At 43.2% G+C, this 18,306-nt stretch overlaps 1 protein-coding gene across 2 annotated transcripts in view; it reads right to left on the bottom strand.

Moving 5' to 3' along the window:
* The window catches only part of LOC129837977 (glutamate receptor ionotropic, kainate 2), a 325,529-nt gene that overhangs the window by 303,751 nt on the left and 3,472 nt on the right, over positions 1-18,306 (bottom strand). For both annotated transcript variants that reach the window (XM_055904582.1, XM_055904583.1), the window contains exon 2: positions 17,689-18,067. In XM_055904582.1, the coding sequence (XP_055760557.1) occupies positions 17,689-17,806 (118 nt within the window). In that variant the 5' untranslated portion in view covers positions 17,807-18,067. The remainder of the gene's footprint in view (positions 1-17,688; positions 18,068-18,306) is intronic.

The raw sequence follows: 18,306 nt of genomic DNA, 5'->3' as shown, positions 1-18,306 counted from the left end.
ATGCATACATATTACACGCACACACACTACTTTTACACTCATCATTAGCTGCTGCTACTCTGTTCTTTATTTTACTCTTATTATTATCTATCCTGATGCCTAGTCACGTGTACCCTTTCATATACAGTGGGGCAAAAAAGTATTTAGTCAGCCACCAATTGTGCAAGTTCTCCCACTTAAAAAGATGAGAGAGGCCTGTAATTTTCATCATAGGTACACTTCATCTATGACAGACAAAATGAGACAAAAAATCACATTGTAGGATTTTTTATGAATTTATTTGCAAATTATGGTGGAAAATAAGTATTTGGTCACCTACAAACAAGCAAGATTTCTGGCTCTCACAGACCTGTAACTTCTTCTTTAAGAGGCTCCTCTGTCCTCCACTCGTTACCTGTATTAATGGAACCTGTTTGAACTTGTTATCAGTATAAAAGACACCTCTCCACAACCTCAAACAGTCACACTCCAAACTCCACCATGGCCAAGACCAAAGAGCTGTCAAAGGACACCAGAAACAGAATTGTAGACCTGCACCAGGCTGGGAAGACTGAATCTGCAAGAGGTAAGCAGCTTGGTTGAAGGAATCAACTGTGGGAGCAATTATTAGGAAAGGTATGTCTGATATATACTGGGGTGCACAATTGTGGATTGATTTCAAAACCAATAGAATAATCTTACAATGAATTGTAAAACTCACAGGCAGCCAGTGCAGAGACTTTAAAACCTGTGTAATGTGCGTTGCAGCATTCTGTATGTTTAGGGTATAACCAATGGATTTCTTTAATAAACCAGACAGAAGAGGGTTACAGTAGTCAAGCCTGCTTGTAATAAAAGTATGAATGAGTCTCTCTGTATCAGCCTGAGATAGAAACGGACACACCTTGGCAATGTTCCTCAGGTGGTTAAAAGCTATTTTGGTCACATTCCTAATGTGTGATTCGAAGTTGAGTACAGAATCTAAAATAAAACCTAGGTTTTTTACCTGGTGTTTTATCTTTATTGGCCGTGAATTCAAATCTGCGGCCAGATTCTCTCTCTGTACTTTGACTCCAATAATAAGTACCTTGGTCTTGTCTTGATTTAGCTGGAGGAAGTTGTGAGCCATCCAAGTATTTACATCACTAATACAGTTTAATAATTTGTGGAGATAAAATCCTCTGAGGACACAGAAATGTAAAGTTGTGTATTGTCTGTGTAGCAGTGAAAATCAATGTTGTGCTTTCTGATAACGCTGCCAAGGGGTATATGTAAACTGAACAATACCTGACCCAAAATCCAACCTTGTGGAACGCCACATGTGATATCTATTTTCTCTGAGTTATGTTCACAAAGGGAGACAAAAAACTCTCAACCGGTTAAATAGGTTCTAAACCAACTTAGAACTGGACCAGAGAGGCCAACCCCCCAATCCAGTCTGTCCAGATGGACACCATGGTCAACAGTGTCAAACGCAGCACTTAAACCCAAGAGTAGGACAGAGAGCTGTTTCGCATCTGTGTTGGCTCTAAGATCATTTACCACTTTAACTAAGACTGTCTTTGTGCTGTGGTGGGCCCGAAAACCAGATTGGAATTTTTCAAAAATTGGCCGAAAATTGCTAAGAGCTGAAGAATCGAGATGACTTTTCTTCAGAAGGGGTTTCACCATTACAGTTTTTAGTGCAGTGGGGAAAGTGTCTGTGAACAGGGAGTGATTAACAATAGCTTGCACTTCTTCAGGAATGCAATTAAAAACTGTTTTGAAGAAGGTTGTGAGGATAGGATTGAGATGACTTTCCTGAACATATCTGTGTCATCCAGAGAAAATAACTCCATACAGCCTTTACGTGGTAGGCTAGGGCACATATCATCAAACTTCTCATCAGGTCTTGCTTGACTGATACCAAGCTTATTAATGTTTGCTATCTTATCTCTGAAATATGCGGCAAACTCATCAAATTTAAATGTATCTACCTCAATTTCCTCGTATCTCTGCACATTGATCTGGTACTGGTACTACCTGTACAAAATCTGCATCATTGGGAAGGGCTCGTAAGCAAGCATTTCACGGTAAAGTCTACACCAGATGTATGTGACAAATACAATTTGATTTGATTTGATGTATCAGTTTATCCTGTCATGTTCTAATTTGATTGCAAAAACAAGGTGGTAATGCACTCACAATAACCTAAACTAACTTCAACATAGATGGTGTAATTATGAATATACCTAATATACTGTATGAATATTATATCAATCAAAAAGTTGGATTTCACTTTGAGGTGGATACTATCACAATCAAATCTAATACCTATCTAATTTATGTGTATCTTTATGTTGTTACCACTATAGGAGGTCAAAGGGAGCAGTCACACAGTGTTACAAGTGGTTCCCATCAGAGGAGTGCAGGAGGTCATGGGTCATTCTAGACAAATGGACAGTCAGCTCCATGGTGGATAGACTGGTCAAAGAGAGAGTGAGAGCTGCCGAGAAACAGCCGAGAAACTGCTCTTCGCTCCTCTCTCCCTCTTACTCCAACGATCCCTGTATGTCTCTCTCTATATACAGGTACCTGCCAAAATAAAGGAACCACTTAAGCAAATGAGGGATACAAAGTATATTGAAAGCAGGTGCTTCCACACAGGTTCCTGAGTTATTTAAGCAATTAACATCCCATCATGCTGAAGTTTATGTATAAAAATGCCCAGTTTACTATTATTTTGAGGGGTCTCAAAAGGGTGTGTGTGTGTGTGTGTGTGTGTGTGTGTGTGTGTGTGTGTGTGTGTGTGTGTGTGTGTGTGTGTGTGTGTGTGTGTGTGTGTGTGTGTGTGTGTGTGTGTGTGTTTGTGTGTGTGTGTGTGTGTGTGTGTGTGTGTCTGTCAGTAATCAGATCTCAACCCAAATGAACACTTATGGGAGATTCTGGTTGCCTGGCTACCCAAACTCCTTGTTCTGGCCAAACGCTACGCCACGACCACGGACGTTAATTTCTTCTCCGCAATGAGTCTGGATCTGAGTACCTCCCCGATCATTTCTAGACCATCTGATTGGTCCCAGAAACCAATGGGTTGGGCCAGAGCCAGAAGACACATGGATAAAGCGGTGTTTTCGAAAATTCCTTAACCCTAATTCATCATTTTCTTTGATACTCTGATTGGTTAGAGATGATCCAAGCGCTGATGAAATTGTTTTGCACAACACCTCTCATTTTGACAAAACCACAAATGACTTAAATGATGTACGTAGTAATAAAGTATGTAGTAAACATAGAGCAGCGGAATAATTAAGTTTAAGTTGTCAGGCAAAGATTCTGGAGCGGCACCTGGGACAGCAATTTGGAGTCGTGCCTGGCCGTGCAGTCATGAGTGAACAGGGAGTACAGGAGGGGACTGAGCACGCACCCCTGAGGGGCCCCTGTGTTGAGGATCAGCGTGACCTACCCTTACCACCTGGGGGCGGATCCAGTTGCAGAGGGAGGTGTTTAGTCCCAGGATCCTTAGTGATGAGCTTTGAGGGTACTATGGTGTTGAACGATGAGCTGTAGTCAATGAATAGCATCCTCATAGGTGTCCCTTTTGTCCAGGTGGGAAAGGGCAGTGTGGAGTGCAATAGAGGTTGAACCATCTGTGGATCTGTTGGGGCAGTATGCAAATTGTAGTGGGTCTAAGGTTTCTGGAATAATGGTGTTGATGTGAGCCATGACCAGCCTTTCGAAGCACTTCATGGCTACAGACGTGAGTCGGTAGTCATTTAGGTAGGTTACCTTAGTGTTCTTGGGCACATGCACTATGGTGGTCTGCTTAAAACATGTTGGTATTACAGACTCGAACAGGGAGAGGTTGAAAATGCCAGTGAAGACACTTGCCAGTTGGCCAGCGCATGCTCACAGTACACGTCCTGGTAATCCGTCTGGCCCTGCGGCCTTGTGAATGTTGACCTGTTTAAAGGTCTTACTCACATCAGCTGCGGAGAGCGTGATCACACAGTCTTCCAGAACAGATGGTGCTCTCATGCATGTTTCAGTGTTATTTGCCTCGAAGCGAGCACAGAAGTAGTTTAGGTATTCTGGTAGGCTCATGTCACTGGGCAGCTCTCGGCTGTGCGTCCCTTTGTAGTCTGTAATGGTTTGCAAGCCCTGCCACATCTGACCAGAGGCAGAGCCAGTGGAGTACGATTCCATCTTAATCCTGTATTGACACTTTGCCTGTTTGATGGTTCATCGGAGGGCATAGCGGGATTTCTTATAAGCTTCCGGGTTAGAGTCCCGCTCCTTGAAAGCGGCAGCTCTAGCCTTTAGCTCAGTGGGGATGTTGCCTGTAATCAATGGCTTCTGGTTGGGGTATGTACGTGTGGTCACTGTGGGGATGACGTCATCAATGCACTTATTGATGAAGCTAATGGCTGATGTGGTGTAATGCCATCGGAGGAATCCCTGAACATATTCCAGTCTGTGCTAGCAAAACAGTCTTGTAGCTTAGCACCTGCGTCATCTGACCACTTTCTTATTGATCTAGTCACTGGTGCTTCCAGTTTTAGCTTGTAAGCAGGAATCAGGAGGACAGAATTATGGTCAGATTTGCCAAATGGAAGGCAAGGGAAAGCTTTGTATCCCGTCTCTGTTTTTGGAGTAAAGGTTGTCCAGAGTTTTTCCCTATGGTTTCACATTTAACATGGTGATAGAAATTTGGTCAAACGGATTTAAGTTTCCCTGCATTAAAGTCCCCGGCTACTAGGAGCACCGCCTCTGGGTGAGCGTTTTCTTTGCTTATGGCAGAATACAGCTCATTCAATGCTATATTAGTGCCAGCCTCTGACTGTGGTGGTATGTAAAAAGCTATGAAAAATACAGATGAAAACTCTCTAGCTAGGTAGCGTAGTCTACAGTTTATCATGAGATACTCTACCTCAGGCGAGCAGTAGCTCGAGACTTCCTTAGATATGGTGCACCAGCTGTTATTTACAAAAACATAGTCCGCCGCCCCTTGTCTTACCAGACTCCGCTGTTCTATCCTGCCGGTGCAGCGCATATCCAGCCAGCTGTATTCAGTATATATTTAGACTATAAACAGTCAAACAAAATATTTTTTTAAATCTATTTCTTTCTCAAAACATTGTATTTTCATCCTAGATTTCGGGATGAACAGTAACAGACAAAAACAAATACAATAGAAGATAAACAAATAGGCTTGCTACTATAAAGAAAAAACGATTAGGGTGCGTCCTGTCTCTTATTTGGGTCAACCAAAGTGGCCCGGATCTCATCTGTGATTGTTCTCCTTCCTCCTCTTCCTTGTCCCATTCCTCGTCCTCTTCACCCTCCTCGTACTCGTACTCGTACTCGTCCTCCTCCTTGTCCTTGTCCTCCTCCTCCTTGTCCTCGTCCCCTTCTTACTCTCACTCCCCTTCCTCTAACTCTCTCTCCAAAATTGGCCTCCATTGTTGTCCAAACCAAGAAAGCCATCCTGAAGCCTATTTATAGCACTCAAGCTCTGATTTCTAAGTGAAGAAATTAGCTATAAGTGTTTTCACACGTGAGCACTGGGTGTAGGTAATCGGTAAATGAGTGTGGCATTTTGAATGGCAGTGTTTCCAAACCAAACACAAGACCTGTTAGTTTTGAATGATGTGTCTAATGTAGAGAACTGTGTTTAGTGTTTTCCAAAAAACAGATAATGTGCTTGCTGTTTTGCCGACTTGGTCTGAAGACAACTTGTCGACTTGTTTATGTGCTGCTGTGCCGTTTGTTGCTAACCTTACTTTGCTACCTGCCAACTTTATGGTTTTTAATTTTTAATTACCGTTTATATTTTTATTTTTTCCCTCGCTCAACTTTTTAAACTTTTTCACCCCAGACGCTTTATCTGGACATTCGTCAGGACCGCCACCAGCCGAAGCTAAGTAGTAACATTAACATGATGCCTTCTAATAACAGTCGCTGTACTCATAATATACAGGAGAACGATCGCCTTATTTCAAGGATAGCTGTGCTGCAAGCCCAGCATCAGAAGCAATCGTTAGGCAAGGGGAATTTAAGTGTAGGAAAGGATGAAATAGTGTCTGTGCCACCAGAAGTACAGATAGTAGTTTAAATCCCCTCGCACAGTCCCCGCAGCCTGACAATTTTCTCATGGCTTCTGGAAGGAAATGCTGTAGGAATGCTCAACCGGTGTCGCTCATTCAGCCGACAGAAACTTTCAACCGGTTTTCCCCATTAAGCATCGGACCACCATTTTGTTACGTTTGCAGTCGCAACAAATTATCTGCTCAGACCCCAACCAAGGATCATCAAAAGCCGTGCTATAAATTCTCGGACAACCCAAAGATTCCTAGATGCCCCTCCAGACTCCCTTCACCTACCCAAGGACGTCAGAGTACAAAAATCAGTTAACCACCTAACCGAGGGACTCAATTTAACTTAGCGCAATACCCTAGATGCAGTCGCACCCCTAAAAACAAAAAACATTTGTCATAAGAAGCTAGCTCCCTGGTATACAGCAAGCTTCCAGAAAATTGGAACGGAAATGGAGCTACACCAAACTGGAAGTCTTCCGACTAGCTTGGAAAGACAGTACCGTGCCGTATCGAAGAGCCCTCACTGCTGCTCGATCATCCTATTTTTCCAACTTAATTGAGGAAAATAAGAACAATCCAAAATGTATTTGTGGTACTGTCGCAAAGCTAACTAAAAAGCAGCATTCCCCAAGAGAGGATGGCTTTCACTTCAGCAGTAATAAATTCATGAACTTCTTTGAGGAAAAGATCATGATCATTAGAAAGCAAATTACGGACTCCTCTTTAAATCTGCATATTCCTCCAAAGCTCAGTTGTCCTGAGTCTACACAACTCTGCCAGGACCTAGGATCAAGGGAGACACTCAAGTTTTTTAACACTATATCTCTTGACACATTGATGAAATGGTCATGGCCTCTAAACCTTCAAGCTGCATACTGGACCCTATTCCAACTAAACTACTGAAAGAACTGCTTCCTGTGCTTGGCCCTCCTATGTTGAACATAATAAACGGCTCTCTATCCATCGGATGTGTTCCAAACTCACTAAAAGTGGCAGTAATAAAGCCTCTCTTGAAAAAGCCAAACCTTAACCAAGAAAATATAAAAAACTATCGGCCTATATCGAATCTCCCATTCCTCTCAAAAATTGTAGAAAAAGCTGTTGCGCAGCAACTCACTGCCTTCCTGAAGACAAACAATGTATATATGAAACGCTTCAGTCTGGTTTTAGAGCCCATCATAGCACTGAGACTGCACTTGTGAAGGTGGTAAATTACCTTTTAATGGGGTCAGACCGAGGCTCTGAATCTGTCCTCGTGCTCCTAGACCTTAGTGCTGCTTTTGATACCATCGATCATCGACCACATTCTTTTGGAGAGATTGGAAACACAAATTGGTCTACACAGACAAGTTCTGGCCTGGTTTAGATCTTATCTGTCTGAAAGATATCAGTTTGTCTCTGTGGGTGGTTTGTCCTCTGACAAATAAACTGTACATTTCGGTGTTCCTTAAGGCTCCGTTTTAGGACCATTGTTTAGGACTATTGTTTCCACTATATGTTTTACTTCTTGGTGATGTCATTCGGAAACATAATGTTAACTTTCACTGCTATGCGGACAATACACAGCTGTACATTTTGATTAAACATGGTCATCTCAAATAAAACTGTTAAGGACCTTGGTGTTACTCTGGACCCTGATCTCTCTTTTGACGAACATATCTGTTTCAAGGACAGCTTTTTCCATATTTGTAACATTGCAAAAATCAGGAACTTTCTGTCCAGAAATTATGCAGAAAAATGTATCCAAGCTTTTGTCACTTCTAGGTTAGACTACTGCAATGCTCTATTTTCCGGCTACCCGGATAAAGCAATAAATTAACTTCAGTTAGTGCTAAACACGGCTGCTAGAATCTTGACTAGAACCCAAAAATTTGATCACATTACTCCAGTGCTAGCCTCTCTACACTGGCTTCCTGTTTAGGCAAAGACTGATTTCAAGGTTTTACTGCTAACCTACAAAGCATTACATGGGCTTGCTCCTACCTATCTTTCCGATTTGGTCCTGCCGTACATACCTACACGTACGCTACGGTCACAAGATGCAGGCCTCCTTATTGTCCCTAGAATTTCTAAGCAAACAGCTGGAGGCAGGGCTTCCTCCTATAGAGCTCCATTTTTATGGAATGGTCTCCCTATCCATGTGAGAGACTCAGACTCGGTCTCAACCTTTAAGTCTTTATTGAAGACTCATCTCTTCAGTAGGTCCTATGATTGAGTGTAGGCTGGCCCAGGACTGTGAAGGTGAACGGAAAGGCACTGGAGCAACGAACTGCCCTTGCTGTCTCTGCCTGGTTGGTTCCCCTCTCTCTACTGGGATTCTTTGCCTCAAACCCTATTACAGGGGCTGAGTCACTGGCTTACTGGTGCTCTTCCATGTCATCCCTAGGAGGCGTGCGTCACTTGAGTGGGTTGAGTCACTGACATGATCTTCCTGTCCGGGTTGGCTCCCCCCCCCCCCCCCTTGGGTTGTGCCGTGGGGGAGATCTTTGTGGGCTATTCTCAGCCTTGTCTCAGGATGGTAGGTTGTTAGTTGGAGATATCCCTCTAGTGGTGTGGGGGCTGTGCTTTGGCAAAGGGGGTGGGGTTATATTCTGCCTGTTTGGCCCTGTGCGGGGGTATCATCGGACGGGGCCACAGTGTCTCCCGACCCCTCCTGTCTCAGCCTCCAGTATTTATGCTGCAATAGTTTATGTGTCGGGGGCTAGGGTCAGTCTGTTATATCTGGAGTATTTCTCCTGTCTTATCCGGTGTCCTGTGTGAATTGAAGTATGCTCACTCTAATTCTCTCTCACTTTTTCTCTCTTTCTTTCTCTTCTTTCTTTCTTTCTTTCTTTCTTTCTTTCTTTCTTTCTTTCTTTCTCTCTCTCGGATGACCTGAGCCCTAGGACCATGCCTCAGGACTATCTGGCATGATGACTCCTTGCTGTCCCGAGTCCACCTGGCCGTGCTGTTGCTCCAGTTTCAATTGTTCTGCCTGCGGCTATGGAACCGTGACCTGTTCACCAGACGTGCAACCTGTCCCCGACCTGCTGTTTTCAACTTTCTAGAGACAGCAGGAGTGGTAGAGATACTCTGAATGATCGGCTATGAAAAGTCAACTGACATTCATTTACTCCTGAGGTGCTGACCTGTTGCACCCTCTACAACCACTGTGATTATTATTATTTGACCCTGCTGGTCATCTATGAACATTTGAACATCTTGGCCATGTTCTGTTATAATCTCCACCCAGCACAGCCAGAAGAGGACTGGCCACCCCTCATAGCCTGGTTCCTCTCTAGGTTTCTTCCTAGGTTCTGGACTTTCTAGGGAGTTTTTCCTAGCCACCGTGCTTCTACACCTGCATTGCTTGCTGTTTGGGGTTTTAGGCTGGGTTTCTGTACAGCGCTTTATGACATCAGCTGATCTAAGTAGAGCTTTATAAATACATTTGATTGATTGATTGATTGATTGATTGATTGAAGATTAGGTTCATGAGTTAATGGTTTCACTGAGTGTGCCTCAAATACCACTTTTAGTGTGTAAGCGATTGTAAAAAATTGTAAAGTACTGTAATCCAGTGTATTTTGCCTCACCATATTGACTGCACTAGGTCTATGTCACATATTGTCTTGTTGTCTGTTTCAGAGAGTCTTGGAGCTGGATGCCGCTGCAATTCAGCATGTTTATATTTACATTGATGAGGCTGGATTCAACCTAGCCAAAAGAAGGGGACGGGCACGTAACATTATTGGCCACCGTGCCATTGTGAATGTCCCTGTACAGCGTGGAGGGAATATCACCATGTGTGCAGCCGTTAGCCAGCAAGGCGTCCTCCATCACCATGCCAACCTTGGTCCCTACAACACCACCCTTCTCATCACATTCCTGGACACACTACATGGCATCCTCATTTCAGCGGAGCAGAGGCGTGGACCAGAGCAGTCCAGGTATGTTGTCATTTGGGACAACGTGAGTTTCCACCGGGCTGCTCTGGTCCGTAACTGGTTCATCGACCACCCACAATTTATGGTTCTTTACCTCTCACCATATTCCCCATTCCTAAACCCAATTGAAGAGTTTTTTCGGCATGGCGATGGAAGGTGTATGACCGCCATCCCCTCGCACACATGCCTCTTCTCCAGGCAATGGAGGATGCATGTGGTGAAGTTGATGTGGGGGCTTTCGGCGGCTGGATCAGTCACTCAGGAAGATTCTTTCCCTGCGGTTTAGCCAGATAGAACAGTGCTTGTGATGTAGATGACGTGCTGTGGCCAGAACAAAATAGGAGGCAGGATGCAGCCTCATGTCTTTTTTCTTACATTTTGCATGTGTTTTTGTCTTTGTGTTTAGAGTTTTGAAAGAATGAGCCACTTTCATTTTGTATTTTTGTACAGAAAACCCTTTTCCTGGTTTTCACCTGTTTGGTATGGAAAGTGTTACATATACAGCATTTGAGAAATAAATGACAATGTTTTTGTTACTGTATTGCATTTCTGTGTGTTTATTTATGTATATTTGAGTAGGTATACATTACTGTAACAATATTTTACAACCGGTTACAGTGTAACACAGAAAATGCAAAAGGCATAAACCTACTGCTGGGATATTCATAGGAGGGTTTTGTGTTGAGCACATCAGTGTGTTGTTGGTTGGTAGACAGAGCTATTCATATGATGCGTGTCATTTTGATGCAAAAATATATATATTTTGGAAAGAGATAAAACAGTTTTGAAGGCAGTGTTTGTTTTTGCTAAAGATTTGTAGAGTTTTGCATTTTGTGTTGGTAGTTTGTGTTTGTGTTCAGAGTTTTGGGAAAATGGACCAAAGATTCAGCAAACGTGTGTAAACAATTGTGGGAAACTGTAAGACAATTTATGTTGGCAGCTCCCTGTATATCTCTTTCTCTTTCTCTTCTCTTCTTTCTGTTTCTCTCTCTCATCAACAATAGTATTCAGTAGTCCATGTGTTGACTCAATGAAGCTAGTTGACCTGAAACAACATGCTAGCTACAGTACATACACAGCATAATATAGAGCAGAATCACAGTTATAAATCAGGACACTATCATACCACCATGTTCTTTGTCAAGTAAATATTCTAAATAATCCTCCCACAACAGCACCTCATCCTGCAGCGTGGCGGAGTGAATTTAATTTCACCTCCTACCTGATTATAGTTTCTGTAAAAAAAACTCTTTTGACAGTCTGCTTCACACCTCCGAGCCACATAACCCATCAAGTGAGATCAGTTGGAGAGCTCATTTACTGGCAGGTGTGAAATGGCCATGTTTTATTTTTTATAATCACTCATATCTCCCACTTCGTGTGTGTGTGTGTGTGTGTGTGTGTGTGTGTGTGTGTGTGTGTGTGTGTGTGTGTGTGTGTGTGTGTGTGTGTGTGTGTGTGTGTGTGTGTGTGTGTGTGTGTGTGTGTGTGTGTGTGTGTGTGTGTGTGCGCATGTGTGTGTGTGTGTGTGTGTGTGCGCATGTGTGTCTGTGCGTGTCCAAACAATTCCCCCCTCCTAACGATGGCGCTAAACTGGAAACAGATCATCTGAACACATTAGCCAGGCGTTCAATAGAGACTGGTTCTGCCAATCACCTCCATGTTATAATTCACTACTAACTCTCCCCCGCGCCTCTCAATGATCCGCTTAGCCACGCATTGTCTCTAAGTAGCTCGCATTCTCCGCAAATCTTCTTATTTACAAGTTATTTGAGGGGAGAGGAAGGGGGGTGGAGGAGGGAGCTATTGTTCTGTGTGTTGTGTCAAGCTTTTCTGTGTTATTGACAGGCTCTTTTTCCTGAAAGCATTTAGAAAGTTGTTGTGTGAAGGACTGGAAGTATTTCTCATTTTACTCTGCTGTACATAATCATTAGATACTAAACTGCTGACTGGCCCTCCATACAAACAACACTATGACCAACACACCTGACCTTACCATCGCTCAGTTTATCAGAGCTTACAGAGGTTATACCCTATTGATGAATACACAGTAGAGGCTGACTGGAACAGACAAGAGATACATATTCTAAATCAATCAAGCCTCCAGGAGGACTGTGCAAAGCGCATCTGTTTAGATAACAGTATATAGGCAACATATAGGCAGACGCTCAACAGTTCAGGCAACATATAGACAGACGCTCAACAGTTCAGGCAACATATAGACAGACGCTCAACAGTTCAGGCAACATATAGACAGACGCTCAACAGTTCAGGCAACATATAGACAGACGCTCAACAGTTCAGGCAACATATAGACAGACGCTCAACAGTTCAGGCAACATATAGACAGACGCTCAACAGTTCAGGCAACATATAGACAGACGCTCAACAGTTCAGGCAACATATAGACAGCAATTCTAGATATGGATACTGACATGATGTCTTTTGGGAGATAAAAAAAACAATCAGATTGTCATTCTTGATTAACTGATTAACACAATGTCCGCAGCCGAAAGCTGTAGGGTTGGGCCCTGCCTGCCTGCCTGCCTGCCTGCCTGCCTGCCTGCCTGCCTGCCTGCCTGCCTGCCTGCCTGCCTGCCTGCCAGCTGCCGATGTCTCTACCTCCACCAGGCTCCAGTCTTTATCCCAGGAACAGTGATGGAATGTGATGACCTGACGGAACACACAGGACACTTCCACCCACCAGCTGTATTCTACAGAAGAACAGCTACTGTATTGTACTCTACTGTACCAGTCATTGAAATATAATCCATGGATTCTATTTCTATGGTACCAATGTTGTACACTGGATCCCCTGCCACACACACGCACTGATTTACAACTCTTCCTTGCACTAGAGACTGAGAAGCACTGACAAGGTGATTGCTGACTGCACTGATCAAAAGGCAAGATGGCGCCGATAGGATAGGGCAGCTCTGCTTCTATCTCCTAAGTACAAGCATTTCACTACACACACAATAACATCTGTTAAACATGTGCATGTAACCAAAAAAATATGATTTGATTTAAAGCACAGCAATAACCCACATCCCTTAATTAACTAATTCTGTTGAAACATATTGCAGGATTTCCTTATCTAATGTAAAACAAGTCTTAGTGATTTGTGTAGCCAAAACTAAAGTAGTAATATTTTAAATGTACAGTATAAGATTGGCTGTGTCAATAATGCTTTACCTATCAATTAATAATACGGTATTATTTTATAATTTTTTTTGTTCAAATAAAATTAACAAATAAAAGCATTATGACTAATAATAGTATTAAATATTGTTTTGCAAAAGGCTGCTGAGAGGAGGACGGCTCATAACGGCAGCGATACGCCATCTCATCTGGTTTGCACTTAGTGGGACTATCATTTGTTTTTCAATAGGGCATTGACCCACAACACACATCCTGGCTGTTTAAGGGCTATTTGACCAAGGAGAGTGATGGAGTGCTGCATCAGATGACCAGGCCTCCACAATCACCCGACCTCAACCCAATTGAGATGGTTTGGGATGAGTTGGACCGCAGAGTGAAGGAAATGCAGCCATCAAGTGCTCAGCATATGAGGGAACTAGTTCAAGACTGTTGGAAAAGCATTCCTCATGAAGCTGGTTGAGAGAATGCCAAGTGTGTGCAAAGCTGTCATCAAGGCAAAGAGTGGCTACGTTGAAGAACCTAAAATAATAAATATATTTGGATTTGTTTAACACTTTTTTGGTTACTACATGATTTTATATGTGTTATTTCATAGTTTTGATGTCTTCGCTATTATTCTACAACGTAGGTGTGTCCAAACCTTTGACTGGTACTGTATATATTACAAGCACATAATTAGTATTATTAACATAAACATTGAATGTTACTGTGCTTCTAAATGGTCTTACATGTCTTTAATGTGTTTGATAGCATTCCATTTACTCCATTCCAGCCATTATTATGAGCCGTCCTCCCCCCAGCAGCCTCCACTGATGTTAGCTGTATACTGCGTTGCGTCCTCAAAAAGGATAACTCTGTCCTATAACCCTAACGATGTGTAAAGCAGGATAAAACAGCCTTTAAAAAGAGCAGGGAGATTGTTTCACAACTGCAGCCAAAAGAAAGCTGCTCCTTTAACAAGCCTTCCACTAATCGTGTGTTTCTGCTGCAGTATAATAAAGCAGTGTTCATACACAGGCGTGAGGCAGCGGATTCCGCTGTCAGTGGTGCTGCAACTTGCCATCTGGTACTGCAACGTATGGCCGCTACGCCCGTCCTAGCGAGGCATATAAAGGGTAGTTTGGAGATTATGACTTTGTGAACACAAGTGTGAGTGTATAGAAAGCGTATCTTCAGGCACAAAGATTATCCGGGGGCACACACAGAGATGGATTACCTGGGGGGAAGAGGGGAGAGAGTGGTTGAAGCATAGACCAATATGGAGGACTTAATGCTTTCCTACAACTCTCCCCGTTCTGTTTGTGAGACAGCGCTGTCAGATTGACGCGTGGTAGCAGCAGAGGCCCAGCTTGTCGCCATAGTGGCAGCTCGTGCGGATGCTGTGTGCATTACAATCAGGGCTTCCAGTGCGCGTGTGTGTGTGTGTGTGTGTGTGTGTGTGTGTGTGTGTGTGTGTGTGTGTGTGTGTGTGTGTGTGTGTGTGTGTGTGTGTGTGTGTGTGTGTGTGTGTGTGTGTGTGTGTGTGTGTGTGTGTGTGTGTGTGTGTGTGTGTTTTCTGAAAAACTGACAGGCTACAGTTGCAGTGGATGGGTGAATACATACAGCGTGATGTGAAATTCTTTAGAGGGATAAAGAAAATGACAGAAATAACACGAACGGCCGTGAAGCAGTGAGGACACAGATAATTGTTAAAGCACACTCCTGAAAACTGCTGATCACAGTGCCTACCCTTTACAACCTGCGTTCTTTAGCCCCTGAGGGCTACGCAAGTGCAGAAGGTAGCCTATATACAGTTGAAGTCGGAAGTTTACATACACTTAGGTTGGAGTCATTAAAACTCGTTTTTCAACCACTCCACAAATGTATTGTTAACAATCTATAGTTTTGGCAAGTCGGTTAGGCCATATACTTTGTGCATGACACAAGTAATTTTTTCAACAATTGTTTACAGACAGATTATTTCACTTATCATTCAGTGTATCACAATTCCAGTGGGTCAGAAGTTTACATACACTAAAGTGACTGTGCCTTTAAACAGCTTGGAAAATTCCACAAAATGATGTCATGGCTTTAGAAGCTTCTGATAGGCTAATTGACATAATTTGAGTCAATTGGAGGTGTACCTGTGGATGTATTTCAAGGCCTACCTTCAAACTCAATGCCTCTTTGCTTGACATCATGGGAAAATCAAAAGACCTCAGAAAAAAAAATGTGGACCTCCACGAGTCTGTTTAAACTTGGGAGCAATTTCCAAATGCCTGAAGGTACCACATTCATCTGTACAAACAATAGTACACAAGTATAATCACCATGGTACCACGCAGCCGTCATACCGCTCAGGAAGGAGACGCGTTCTGTCTTCTAGAGATGAACGTACTTTGGTGCGAAAAGTGCAAATCAATCCCAAAACAACAGCAAAAGACCTTGTGGAGATGCTGGAGGAAACAAGTACAAAAGTATCTATATCCACAGTAAAACGAGTCCTATATCGTCATAACCTGAAAGGCTGCTCAGCAAGGAAGAGGCCACTGCTCCAAAACCTCCATAAAAAAGCCAGACTATGGTTTGTAACTGCACATGGGGACGAAGACTGTTCTTTTTGGAGAAATGTCCTCTTGTCTGATGAAAAAAAAATAGAACTGTTTGGCAATAATGACCATCATAATGTTTGGAGGAAAAAGGGGGACACTTGCAAGCCGAAGAACACCATCCCAACCGTGAAATACGGGGTGGTAGCATCATGTTGTGGGGGTGCTTTGCTGCAGGAGGGACTGCAGGAGGGACTGGAGCACTTCACAAAATAGATGGCATCATGAGGCAGAAAAATGACGTGGATATATTGAAGCAACATCTCAAGACATCTGTCAGGAAGTTAAAGCTTGGTCACAAATGGGTCTTCCAAATGGACAATGACCCCAAGCATACTTCCAAAGTTGTGGCAAAATGGCTTAAGGACAACAAAGTCAAGGTATTGGAGTGGCAATCACAAAGCCCTGACCTCAATCCTATAGAAAATGTGTTGGCAGAACTGAAAAAGTGTGTGCGAGCAAGTAGGCCTACATACCTGACTCGGTTACACCAGCTCTGTCAGGAGAAATGGGCCAAAATTCACCCACCTTATTGTGGGAAGCTTGTGGAAGGCTACCCGAAACGTTTGACCCAAGTTAATTTAAACAATTTAAAGGCAATGCTACCAAATACTAATTGAGTATACTTCTGACCCACTGGGAATGGGATGAAAGAAATAAAAGCTGAAATAAATCATTCTCTCTACTATTATTCTGACATTTCACATTCTTAAAATAAAGTGACGATCCTTAACGACAAAACACATCATTTTTACTTCGATTAAATGTCAAGAATTGTGAAAACTGAGTTTAAATGTATTTGGTTAAGGTGTATGTAAACGTCAGACTTCATTTGTACATGTGCAATACTGATAGCCTACCCTATGTTTGTTCTGTAGCCCTCTTTCCTTGGAGTCGACAATGGAAGAGATGTGCTCAGTTAGAACAATCCATTCCTTTAAATGGTTGCGAATAGTAACGTACCAGAACTCAGAGCGAACAATGAAAGGGAAGATCAAACACAAGCATGTATCCTTTGCTTCACGCTGCTGGCTGTCACTAGCATGGCTCGCTGTGTTCAATAGTTGCGTAGGCATTGACTGCACTGCACTCATATTCAACTACATGGCTTGGTTGGTTAGGGTTCTTTCTGTTCATAATCGGACAAGTCATACTTCGAGAAATGGACGTGTAAATAAATATACTTTTAAATGGATGGGGGATTTGGCGCTAAACATGAGTTTAGCGCGCATTTCTTCAATCAGGATTCATCCTTTTTTTGAATGCGTCTATAACAAGAATGGGTCTTGTGTTGATTTCGGCCATGAATAGGCCTATATGATCCAAATATCTATGTAACTAACATTAATGTGAGGTAATGGTCAACATAGGCGCCACGTTGTTGCCAACTGTTGCAAGCTTTCTGGCTACATGCTCTCTCTCTCTCTCATTCTCATTCTTTCTATCTCTCTCTCTCACACACACACTAGGTTTATTATGCAAACTTAGAAATATCAGCACCATAGCAACAAGTTCCACCAATAATTTATTCTCCAACATAAATGATTCACCAACAACCTGATCAAATCCAGTTATGCATAATTGTAGGCTATATATGTTTCTATATGGACTCCAGTTGTACTAGTCTGCTGTCGGATCATTCAGCATGGACATTTTGTCATGCATAAAGGTTTCAGGACAAAAGAGATAATGCAATGTCCCTAGACAGCTGTGGTAAACAACACCGTGCATAGGGGTAGTAGTTATTGCGGGGATGTGGCTCCGGGGCGCACGAGCTCACTCCAATAAGTCTGGGACAAGAGGACCAGTGGGGTCACGGCAACACGTCTACTATGAAGTATACAAGACAACTATGGCGCCCAGCCATGAAATGACAACAGTTACAGAGTTAGGGATTAGCTAGGCTACTACATCAAGACAGTAAGAATGTTTAACAGAGAAGGAAAATAACAATCTTACCAAATCTTAAAACGTGTGGCATCCCGCGAGAATATCCCACACATAGTAATAGCAGCAGTAGAAGCCTGACGGTGCACCTGAATCTCGCTTTACTTATGAGCGGGGAGGTAATCTTCATGGTGCCTGTGTGATGCCACTATTTATTCCCTGGATCAGTAGATTCCCCCGAAATGTTTATTTTGACGTTAAGCAGGGTGACGGCCCACGGCAAGATCACGGCATGGTCAGTCAGGGAGAAGGTATCATTCGTTTCCCCAGATCCATTAGCAAGCGCTGCGTGTCCAGCTCACTGCGCCAAGAAACAACCTTCCCACTCAGCTAACTGTGGGGCATCCATGTTAGTCTGGGCAAATCCGGGAGAAATCCATTCACGGGCGGTCTGAAAGAGAGATGGACATGAAAAGAGGAAGAAGTTGGGTTTGAGTTTCCAAGTCAGAATCCCGCCTCAAGAGACGAACGCTGGCGCGCTGGCAGAATTGCAGCAGGCTAGCAAGCCTAAACCTTCCAGGCAGTCTCAGCTGTCTGTCTGAAGCTAGCATTCTGCTGCACTGCCGCACAGCATCTGACGTCGAGCCAAGATTAGTGTGAGCGCGAGAGAGGAAAGATTGTGTGTATTTC

The sequence above is a fragment of the Salvelinus fontinalis genome, chromosome 38, assembly GCF_029448725.1.
Source record: "Salvelinus fontinalis isolate EN_2023a chromosome 38, ASM2944872v1, whole genome shotgun sequence".
In the NCBI taxonomy this organism is placed as follows: domain Eukaryota; kingdom Metazoa; phylum Chordata; class Actinopteri; order Salmoniformes; family Salmonidae; genus Salvelinus; species Salvelinus fontinalis.
This window is presented reverse-complemented; position numbering and strand designations above follow the sequence as displayed.